Here is a 12,287-nt window from a genome sequence, read left to right on the forward strand (position 1 = left end):
TACAAGACCCTCAGAGACCTCCAGACGTAGGCAACGCTTTACCTGTGGGCTGGAACTTCTTATTATTGTTGAGGGAGGAGAAGAGATATTGTCGCAGATCTTCTACATACGGTAGCTGCACATATATCAGACACTGAAAGAAGAGGATAATTCTGTAACAAGGAGTCAGAAGAGACATAACCCAGACACACAACCTTATTACTACACATATAAACTCTAGTCATTATGTACATACATTACATCCTGTATTATACTCCAGAGCTGCACTCACTATTCTGCTGGTGGAGTCACTGTGTACATACATTACATTACTTATCCTGTACTGATCCTGAGTTACATCCTGTATTATACTCCAGAGCTGCACTCACTATTCTGCTGGTGGAGTCACTGTGTACATACATTACATTACTTATCCTGTACTGATCCCGAGTTACATCCGGTATTATACTCCAGAGCTGCACTCACTATTCTGCTGGTGGAGTCACTGTGTACATACATTACATTACTTATCCTGTACTGATCCCGAGTTACATCCTGTATTATACTCCAGAGCTGCACTCACTATTCTGCTGGTGGAGTCACTGTGTACATACATTACTTATCCTGTACTGATCCCGAGTTACATCCTGTATTATACTCCAGAGCTGCACTCACTATTCTGCTGGTGGAGTCACTGTGTACATACATTACTTATCCTGTACTGATCCCGAGTTACATCCTGTATTATACTCCAGAGCTGCACTCACTATTCTGCTGGTGGAGTCACTGTGTACATACATTACTTATCCTGTACTGATCCCGAGTTACATCCTGTATTATACTCCAGAGCTGCACTCACTATTCTGCTGGTGGAGTCACTGTGTACATACATTACATTACTTATCCTGTACTGATCCTGAGTTACATCCTGTATTATACTCCAGAGCTGCACTCACTATTCTGCTGGTGGAGTCACTGTGTACATACATTACATTACTTATCCTGTACTGATCCTGAGTTATATCCTGTATTATACTCCAGAGCTGCACTCACTATTCTGCTGGTGGAGTCACTGTGTACATACATTACATTACTTATCCTGTACTGATCCTGAGTTACATCCTGTATTATACTCCAGAGCTTCACTCACTATTCTGCTGGTGGAGTCATTGTGTACATACATTACATTACTTATCCTGTACTGATCCTGAGTTATATCCTGTATTATACTCCAGAGCTGCACTCACTATTCTGCTGGTGGAGTCACTGTGTACATACATTACTTATCCTGTACTGATCCTGAGTTACATCCTGTATTATACTCCAGAGCTGCACTCACTATTCTGCTGGTGGAGTCACTGTGTACATACATTACATTACTTATCCTGTACTGATCCTGAGTTACATCCTGTATTATACTCCAGAGCTGCACTCACTATTCTGCTGGTGGAGTCACTGTGTACATACATTACATTACTTATCCTGTACTGATCCTGAGTTATATCCTGTATTATACTCCAGAGCTGCACTCACTATTCTGCTGGTGGAGTCACTGTGTACATACATTACATTACTTATCCTGTACTGATCCTGAGTTACATCCTGTATTATACTCCAGAGCTTCACTCACTATTCTGCTGGTGGAGTCATTGTGTACATACATTACATTACTTATCCTGTACTGATCCTGAGTTATATCCTGTATTATACTCCAGAGCTGCACTCACTATTCTGCTGGTGGAGTCACTGTGTACATACATTACTTATCCTGTACTGATCCTGAGTTACATCCTGTATTATACTCCAGAGCTGCACTCACTATTCTGCTGGTGGAGTCACTGTGTACATACATTACATTACTTATCCTGTACTGATCCTGAGTTACATCCTGTATTATACTCCAGAGCTGCACTCACTATTCTGCTGGTGGAGTCACTGTGTACATACATTACATTACTTATCCTGTACTGATCCTGAGTTATATCCTGTATTATACTCCAGAGCTGCACTCACTATTCTGCTGGTGGAGTCACTGTGTACATACATTACATTACTTATCCTGTACTGATCCTGAGTTACATCCTGTATTATACTCCAGAGCTTCACTCACTATTCTGCTGGTGGAGTCATTGTGTACATACATTACATTACTTATCCTGTACTGATCCTGAGTTATATCCTGTATTATACTCCAGAGCTGCACTCACTATTCTGCTGGTGGAGTCACTGTGTACATACATTACTTATCCTGTACTGATCCTGAGTTACATCCTGTATTATACTCCAGAGCTGCACTCACTATTCTGCTGGTGGAGTCACTGTGTACATACATTACATTACTTATCCTGTACTGATCCTGAGTTACATCCTGTATTATACTCCAGAGCTGCACTCACTATTCTGCTGGTGGAGTCGCTGTGTACATACATTACTTATCCTGTACTGATCCTGAGTTACATCCTGTATTATACTCCAGAGCTGCACTCACTATTCTGCTGGTGGAGTCACTGTGTACATACATTACATTACTTATCCTGTACTGATCCTGAGTTACATCCTGTATTATACTCCAGAGCTGCACTCACTATTCTGCTGGTGGAGTCACTGTGTACATACATTACATCACTTATCCTGTACTGAGCTCTGGAGTATAATACGTGACTACATTCTTTGCTTTACTTATTGTGGTGAATTAAAGTACTTAATGTCTCATACTCCAGTCACATCCAGAGCTGCTTTCTCTAGACAGTAGTTTATTTACACGTTTTCTGTCAGACATGTGACAGCTCCCAGAATGCACTGCTGGGTACAGGAAACTAGCAGAATATTTTAGGAATTTTGGCTTTGAAAATATCACATTTCAGGATTAGTAAAGTCATTTATCTTTCCCTTACAATGATCGCTATAAGAGAGGATTCAGGATACCTCGTATTTCTCCTTGATGTGCGGGAACGCCACTCCAACTTGAGGATTAGCGCTTCTGCTGTAGGCGTACCGCACAATGGCGACCATTTCCATGTCGTGAAGGGCGTGGATCAATGCGGAGAGAGCAGTGGCGGCACCCTGGAGAACAGCCAAAATTACCATCGGAGAAGCAGGTGCAATACACGTGAGAAACCTGAAGCACTTTGTTCTGAACTTCCTGCAGAGCTGTCCTTCAGGCAGCCGTATAAGACCCTGTCCACAGAGTTTGTTGCAGGCAGAAAAGTCTGCCTCAAAATTCCTTTGAGCCATTGAGCGCCGCAGGCAAAAAATGGCGCGAAAAACCATTTCTCAGGTCACAGGAAAAAAACGCCTTCGCCTCCCAATGAAATCAATGGAAGATGATTTTGGCCATTTTCTGTTGTGGTTTCGGCGCCAAAAAAACTCAGTGTGAACAGGGCTGTGCATGCATGTGGGCTGTCATGTGGTCAGTCCTACCTATTTGTAGTACTGCCTTACCCTGGTGTGATCATGGCAGACTTATAGAAAGGGCAAACCCACCCCAAGTGTCCACTACCCCCGTCAATCGGTCGTTCCAGTTGAATGCATCCCAGTACGAAAGTATAAACAAAATATATCCCTATAATTTAAAGGGACACCACCTCTAAACCTCTTTTAATTCGCTGTGCACTTGAACACATTCTATTGTTCCCTGTTATCAGCCCTTTCTGTACCGATCTTGCAGACTGTAATATTCTTCAAAAGTGACACGAAGTCTAGAAACCTCCCCTCCCCCACGTCACTTATCTCTAGTGCTGAGAACCTCCAGAGCCGTGTGTGACATTATCCGCTCCTCTTATAATGATGTCGCACAATTATAAGCTGAGGACTTTAAAAAGGTCATAGAGGTCTAAAAAAAATATGTCTGCTTTCTTCCACAAACAGCGCCACACCTGTCCACAGCTCATGTGTGGTATTGCAGCTCAGTCACATTACCGTCAATAGAGCTGAGCTGCAATACCCGCCACAAACCCACGGACAGGCGTGGCGCTGTTTTTGAAAGACGGCAGCCATGTTTTTCTTATCCTGGACCCTTTTAGGCCCTTTATTCCTCTGGAAACTTACCTCATCATCCTTTGGTGCAAAGATCTTCAGAACCTGGTTGCCCATGAAGTGAGTCCTCTCAATCTGACAATGAAATTGGAGACCATTAATTATCAAATGCATTTCAGTTTTACATCTACATAAAAAATCCTGTACTGATCTTGCTTTACATTACATCTTATACTCCAGTCACATCCAAAGCTGCATTCAGAATTATGCTGGTTTTCCTGTTAGCACTATACGCATCTACCTGCTGTTCCTGGCTGATTCAGGGTCTGTATGAAGAAATGTAGTGATTGCAGCAGGCTCTGTACATTGTGTGTGTGAGGTTTCAGCATGCAATGCCCCTATGAGAGACATAATGGAATAAGGGCGAGTCCAGTCATCATCATATTCCATGTTTCAGGTAGCAGAAATCCAAAAGCAGCTCTGGATGTGACTGGAGTATAAGACATGATCAGTGACTCCACCTCATCTATAGATTTATACTACAAAAAAATGACCCTTTTCCTTAGGTCAGGTATTTATTAAAGTGACAGTAACGACAGATGCACCTGCGACGCCTTCGTGAATCCCAGAACGGAGAAACATTTGGATTCGGTTTTGTACTTCATCTGATCTTGATCCACCTTTGAGAACGGAATGATGTCACTCCCATAACGGAAACCTGTCGGGGGACAAAAGGGAAAACGGGTTAGTGAATCATGTACAATTTATCTACGGTGGAAAGTCACCCCAGCTGTTGCCAAACTACAACCCCCAGCATGCCCCGACAGCCGCAGAGTCACCGGACACCACTAGTTTAGATCTAGAATTCCTGGAAAGTAACATTATATCCAGTTTTAATTTTGTAGCCACATCAAAACATTTACAAAGTGGCGGCCATTATTTTTAAAGCAAGTGTCCTGTTTCCATCCTCGCGGATTTCCTGTAGTGCAGCGGCCCCCAACCTTTTTTGCACCATCGTAATGATTCCACCGGAAAAACGCAACTAAAAAAAAAACAAAAAACAACTTATACTTACCCAGAAGTCTGTGTTCTTCCTCCAGGCTGGCCTCCTGGGATGACGCTTCATCCCATGTGACTGCCGCTACAGCCAATCACGGGCCAATCACAGCCTGCAGCGGTCTCCTGGGATGAAGCGTCATGCTGCCAGGCCGGCTAAATGCTCAACAGTTTTCGGGTGAAAAACTGCACCTCAGTTTGGTGTTTTTTTGCCTGGAATTCCCTGCGGTCGCCGCGGCGGATACCAGATACCGCGGCCCGGTGGTTGGGGATCACTGTTGTAGTGTGTATGGCCCTTTAATTATAATCACAGCTATCCGTTCACGCAGCAGCGGAGCGTCCCGCGGTGCTCGGCTTTACTCCTCACCTTGTATCGTGTCCTCTTTCTGAATTTCAGTCTCTTCATCGTTATTCAGGCAGAAGACGGTTTCCTTCTCAACATCGTCTTTTTTTAGCGATTTGGCGTCCACATTGGCCCAGCTCTTCTTGACTTTCTCCTCTGTGACCTGAGACGATGTATACGAGGTGTGACATCATTAACAAGTTACAAAGTATCAACCGCCGGGAGTCCTCAGCCCTGTTCACACAGAGCTTTTTGAAGGCAGAAAATTCTGCCTGGAAAAATCAGCTCCGGTTTTTTTTTAAGTGCTTTTGCACCACCAGCGTTTTTTGGCGTGATTTTGTCGTGTTTTTTACCTATTTCTTCAACAGGCAAATGCGTCGGCCGTTCGCGGCGTTTTTTCCGTCTCCCATTGATTTCAATGGGGTTTTTGAGGTGGAAAACGCCTCAAGATCGGGCATGTCACTTCTTTTTCCCGCGAGCGTTGTTTTCTGTTCGCAAGAGAAAAAAAAAAACGCCTCCACCTCCCATTGAAAACAATGGGAGGCAATTTCGGCCGTTTTTTGCCGCGGCAAAAAAACGTGTCAAATACTCAGTGTGAACAGGGACTTACAATTCCATTGCATGCAACACATCTGCTCCAGCGGATAAAGAAAAATAAATAAAGGTTAATCATTACAGAAAGAAAAGTTCTACAACTTTCTAATATACTTTGTGTTTCCTTTCCTCATCATTTTCAAGATCTCTGCTTGCGGTCAGTGAAATAAAAATATTCTAATTGACATTCAAAGGCTAAAACCTGTGCGAACACTCACAGCTGAGGGTTTGTTACCATTGAATCCAGTCAAGACAATCCTCTGTGAGCTAAACACCAAAACACATCAGCAGCACAAATTACACTCCTGTCTAGGGATGTCAGGATACCAGAATTTGGACTTCGATACCAATATTTCGTGTAATATTGCGATTTCGATACCAATTCGATACTTTGCGAACAGTAATAAAAAAAAAAAAAGTTCTTCCATCTTCTGATGTGAGGCGCGAGGTGCGATGATGATGAATTTAACCTCCACCTGCCTCACATTAATAGTAATTAACCCCGTCATGTTTCTCAGTCATAAAGGGTTAATGTGCGAGGTACATGACGGGGTTAATTACTATTAATGTGAGGAACATGGAGGTTAAATTCATCATCATCGCACCTCGTGCCCCCCAATAAGTGATAGAAAGCAGTTTTTATTTTTTTTACAGCGCACACATCATAAATGATGAAAAATAAATAAAATTGTACAGATTATTACGGGCGCGCCAATACCGAATATGTGTATTTTTTTTAAAATTTAACATTACTTTATGTTTTTACTTTATTTTTTAAACTTTAATGTACAGGCATATATCTATATACTGATAATACACAGGCCTATATCTATATACTGATAGCACACAGGCATATATCTATATACTGATAATACACAGGCACATATCTATATACTGAGAGTACACAGGCATATATCTATATACTGATAGTACACGGGCATATATCTATATACTGATAGTACACAGGCATATATCTATATACTGATAGTACACAGGCATATATCTATATACTGATAGTACACAGGCATATATCTATATACTGATAGCACACAGGCACATATCTATATACTGATAATACACAGGCCTATATCTATATACTGAGAGTACACAGGCATATATCTATATACTGATAATACACAGGCCTATATCTATATACTGATAATACACAGGCCTATATCTATATACTGAGAGTACACAGGCATATATCTATATACTGATAGTACACAGGCATATATCTATATACTGATAATACACAGGCCTATATCTATATACTGATAGCACACATGCATATATCTATATACTGATAGCACACAGGCCTATATCTATATACTGATAATACACAGGCATATATCTATATACTGATAATACACAGGCCTATATCTATATACTGATAATACACAGGCATATATCTATACACTGATAATACACAGGCCTATATCTATATACTGAGAGTACACAGGCATATATCTATATACTGATAATACACAGGCCTATATCTATATACTGAGAGTACACAGGCATATATCTATATACTGATAATACACAGGCCTATATCTATATACTGAGAGTACACAGGCATATATCTATATACTGATAATACACAGGCCTATATCTATATACTGAGAGTACACAGGCATATATCTATATACTGATAGTACACAGGCATATATCTATATACTGATAGCACACAGGCATATATCTATATACTGATAGTACACAGGCATATATCTATATACTGATAATACACAGGCCTATATCTATATACTGATAGCACACAGGCGTATATCTATATACTGATAGTACACAGGCATATATCTATATACTGATAATACACAGGCCTATATCTATATACTGAGAGTACACAGGCATATATCTATATACTGATAATACACAGGCCTATATCTATATACTGAGAGTACACAGGCATATATCTATATACTGATAGTACACAGGCATATATCTATATACTGAGAGTACACAGGCATATATCTATACACTGATAGCACACAGGCATATATCTATATACTGATAGTACACAGGCATATATCTATATACTGATAATACACAGGCATATATCTATATACTGATAGCACACTGGCATATATCTATATACTGATAGTACACAGGCATATATCTATACACTGATAGTACACAGGCATATATCTATATACTGATAGTACACAGGCATATATCTATATACTGATAGTACACAGGCATATATCTATATACTGATAGCACACAGGCATATATCTATATACTGATAGTACACAGGCATATATCTATATACTGATAATACACAGGCCTATATCTATATACTGATAGCACACATGCATATATCTATATACTGATAGCACACAGGCCTATATCTATATACTGATAATACACAGGCATATATCTATATACTGATAATACACAGGCCTATATCTATATACTGATAATACACAGGCATATATCTATACACTGATAATACACAGGCCTATATCTATATACTGAGAGTACACAGGCATATATCTATATACTGATAATACACAGGCCTATATCTATATACTGAGAGTACACAGGCAGTTGTTAGGACATACCTCAGTATGCCCTAACAACAGGAAATATGGTAAGACAGCCCTGGGGTCCTTCAATGGACCCTGGGCTCTCTGCCTATATATGGTATGTCCCTCAATCGCGTCACAGGAATTCCCTGTGACGCATCCAGGGGCATCCCCCCTCCTCACTTTCCCCTGAATGCTGCAGTCCGCTGTGATTGTAGCATTCACGGGAATAGCGGCGGAGATGAGCGGTTTCTCTGATCTCCGCCGTTATAGAGCGGGGCTGCGGTTGTGTAATACAGCCATTGCCCCGCTCCTGACAGAAGTGCGCGCGCGGTCAGCATGAGGAGGTGCGGCCGTCGCTGCACTAATGAGCGGCGGTTCAGGCACTGAAGACAGAACACGGGGGTGTTTTGTAGCACGCCCGCCATGTTCTGTTTTCAGTGCCGCCGCTCATTTGTGCAGCGCCGACCGCATTGCATCATCCTGCGGCGCGCACATGTCAGGACTCAGGAGCGCGGCAATGGCTGTATCACACGGCCGCAGCCCCGCTCTCATACAGTCATGTGTTACTATACTGCGGCCGCACAGCTAAGTATCGAAGTACATGAAATAACGGTATCAAACTGTTTGTGAATGCAGAGTATCGAAGTTTCGATTCATCGTGCATCCGTACTCCTGTCTTGTTTGTTACAATGTATCAGTGCAGGCGAAATATCTAGACTGCTTAGCTCACCAAGGATGGTCTAAATTGGATACAATTGAAGCAAACCAGTATTACCAGCATTAGGTCTGTACTGGTTTTCAGCCTATAAATATTAAAAAAAATGTTTCTACTCGTTGACAGCAAGCAGAGATCTTGAAAATGGTGAGGCCATGAAACACAAAGTCTATCAGAAAGTTGCAGAATGTTTTCATTATACTTTAGGCTTCATTTACTATAGTCTTTCCACATGGGCAGCTATAGGATCTCTATAGGGTTTTCTAGATGGACCCGGACAGGATCCGCTAAGTCTTTGGCAGCGATTCTGCTGTGAATCTATAAGGCTGTGTTCACACAGCGGATTTTCACTAATATTTCAGCATGGAAACTGCATGTATTCCACATCATGTCAGGTATCGACACGCGGACTAGCCCAGTTGAAATCCGCGGGGGACGGTCTAATCCACGTTTCTTTTTCCCCTTGAAAAATCCACCGTGTGAACACGGCCCAACTCCAAGCACGCCCCTGACATCTATTGGGGGAAACGAGGGTGGAGCAGGTTCGGTTTTGACCCTATTGCCACCCCCATCCAGATAAGCGGCACCAGGGTTGTCTGGCAGCCACTTTTCTCCCTCTGCCTAGAGAAATAAGATTGGGGTTTGGGGGCTGATCATCGGGCGTGTGACTGACACCTATAACAGGTCTGGGCTCAGCTAGGGAATTGCACTGATACTTACAGACTTGTACCCCACGATTTGTATGGAAATGTTGGACCCTATGGTCAGCGCGCACTGCCACGCCATGGGCCTCCTCTCAATCTTCTTAAAGATGGAAAGTTTCTCCAGGCTGTCGCTGAACCCAAATAGAAAAACATCACTGAATAGAAGAGCGTGTGACCAGCAAATAAAATGTGTTATTTCAATTTACTTAAAGGAATTGTCCAGTTTAGAAAACCCATTGTCATACCCCCTATTAGTGAATTCTGGGTAATAGAGGGGGGTCCTCTGTTTCCTCATCTCTTGGTCAGAATGGAGAGCGGTTACATAGAGCGTCTCTGGAGGACCTGTCCTGTCCTGTACTACACAGACTACACATTGATATGAATAGACACTGTGTAATACTTCATTTCCCCTGTGGTGGCGCTGCAGGGAAACTGAACACTTACAGCCCTGGGTTTCTCACAGATCACAGCTGATCGCTGGGGGTCCCAGCAGGAGGACACATTGTTATCTTATTATCAAGCGACTTCTAAAAAGAAGTGATTGACCAGAATTTCCGCTATATCCCCCCCCCCCCCCCCCCGCGCAATCGTTACGATACCGGTTAGAGACGGCCAAACATAAAGCAACGTCTCTCAACCCGAAACGGCTGCAGTCCCAAACACATTGTTCCAAATCTTCAGCAAGCTGTAGCTCATCTTGTGTTTCTGTCAGCAGCTTTGACCCTTAGGCCTTGTTCACACGGCGCTAAAAAAAACCTGATGCGTAAACGTGTCAAAAACGCTAGCGTTTTTGCAAGCGCTTTCTAAAGTACAGGTGTTACTGACACGTTTTTTGGGCGGGTAATTAGGACTCCCATTGGCAATGGGAATTAGGTTCGTTTTCGGCACATTTTACACAACGTGTATTTTAAACACGCGCGCGTAAAAAAAACGTTCGCACTACAATGCGTTTTCCCATTGATGTTAATGAATGGGAAGCTTAAAGGGGGTTTTCCACATTCTGAAAACTGATGACCGATCCACCGGATGGGTCATCAGTATATGATCAGTGCGTGTCAGAAACCAAAACCCCGCACCGATCCACCGCTCCGGCTGCCTCCAGATGATGTTGAAGGAAGCAGATGGCGCAGGTCAAATAGCGGCCGAGCTCCAGTATTCAAGTGAATAGTAGCAGAGCTGCAGTTCTGCTGAACGGCCACTATGCTGTGGTCGGGGTCATCTGCTTCCGGCTCCAACTACTGCATCCGGTTCCAAACATCCGATGCGCGGAGGCCGCCGGAGTTGAGGATCCGGGTGTCGGACCCCCACCGATCATATAAGGATGACCTATCTGGTGGATAGGTCATCAGTTTTCAGAACGTGGAAAACCCCTTTAAAACATGCATTTTTGGGCGCGTAAACCACGTCCAATACACGCCGTGTGAACAAGGTCTTATACGGGGTGGGGAGTGTAGCGTGACTATACCAGTGATCGACATTTTAATGCCCCCCCTTCATGTTCAGCGCTCCCCTCTGATGTGACGGCTCTAGCATCCAATCAGGAGACCACGAGAGCCGTCACTCAGAGCAGAGGGGCCGTATATGCCCCTCCCTGTATATAGCGCTGACAGATTCCTGGTGTCTGCGACATGCAGAATTAGACTGTAACATGGAGAGCAGCGTACACAATGTAGCGGTCACACCCCTGATATATATTTCTCTATATTACAGCTCCTAAAACTATATACAAGTCACCGTCTCTGGGTGATACTTAGACCTGTCGGATGGTATTTTGCTCTTCTCCATTAGGACACAGCGATGATCAGTGACTCCAGCTCTGCTGCATTGTCTACTAGAGTCTAAAATACAGCTCCGCTCTCACCAGAGGCTCAGGATGCTGCTCTGCCCCCATGCTTTATACTGCAGCTCTGCTTTTTCAGGATGGCTGCTGTTTATAAGCTCGGCATGTTTCCATTACAGATTATAAACCAAAAGTAACTAAATTATCAGTGAGAAAAAGAAGATCGGGATTTTGTTGCATAGGCGGAAGGGAGGAGTCTAAATAAGGGGAGTGGCTTGAAAGGGGAGGAGCCTGCAGATCAGGTCTGTGACTATAATGCGTGATTACCGGAAGGTGTAAACTTCGTTCAGGCCGTCTTCACCCTCCAGAGAGAACATGATCTTCCTCACCATCTGGATGCCATCTTTCTGCTGGTCAGAGAGTCCTTTGCCAGGGCCGGGCCTCCTCCCACCATCTCCTCTGTCACCGGCTCCATCATCCTCATCATCATCATCAACAGGAAAGGGCAAACTGTGCAAACAGGAGTGACATTTATAACATAATATTACCTATAATATACAGAGACAATTATATACCATTTATTATTCGTATTTGA

At 43.1% G+C, this 12,287-nt stretch overlaps 1 protein-coding gene across 1 annotated transcript in view; it reads right to left on the reverse strand.

The window, feature by feature from the left end:
• The window catches only part of XRCC5 (X-ray repair cross complementing 5), a 39,185-nt gene that overhangs the window by 22,993 nt on the left and 3,905 nt on the right, over nucleotides 1-12,287 (reverse strand). The window contains exons 2-8 of the mRNA XM_075831026.1: nucleotides 12,020-12,202; nucleotides 9,929-10,043; nucleotides 5,378-5,516; nucleotides 4,560-4,672; nucleotides 4,027-4,089; nucleotides 2,905-3,042; nucleotides 43-133 (exon numbers count right to left, since the gene is read on the reverse strand). Of these exons, the coding sequence (XP_075687141.1) occupies nucleotides 43-133; nucleotides 2,905-3,042; nucleotides 4,027-4,089; nucleotides 4,560-4,672; nucleotides 5,378-5,516; nucleotides 9,929-10,043; nucleotides 12,020-12,202 (842 nt within the window). The remainder of the gene's footprint in view (nucleotides 1-42; nucleotides 134-2,904; nucleotides 3,043-4,026; nucleotides 4,090-4,559; nucleotides 4,673-5,377; nucleotides 5,517-9,928; nucleotides 10,044-12,019; nucleotides 12,203-12,287) is intronic.

This window comes from Rhinoderma darwinii, chromosome 6 (assembly GCF_050947455.1).
Source record: "Rhinoderma darwinii isolate aRhiDar2 chromosome 6, aRhiDar2.hap1, whole genome shotgun sequence".
In the NCBI taxonomy this organism is placed as follows: Eukaryota; Metazoa; Chordata; class Amphibia; order Anura; family Rhinodermatidae; genus Rhinoderma; species Rhinoderma darwinii.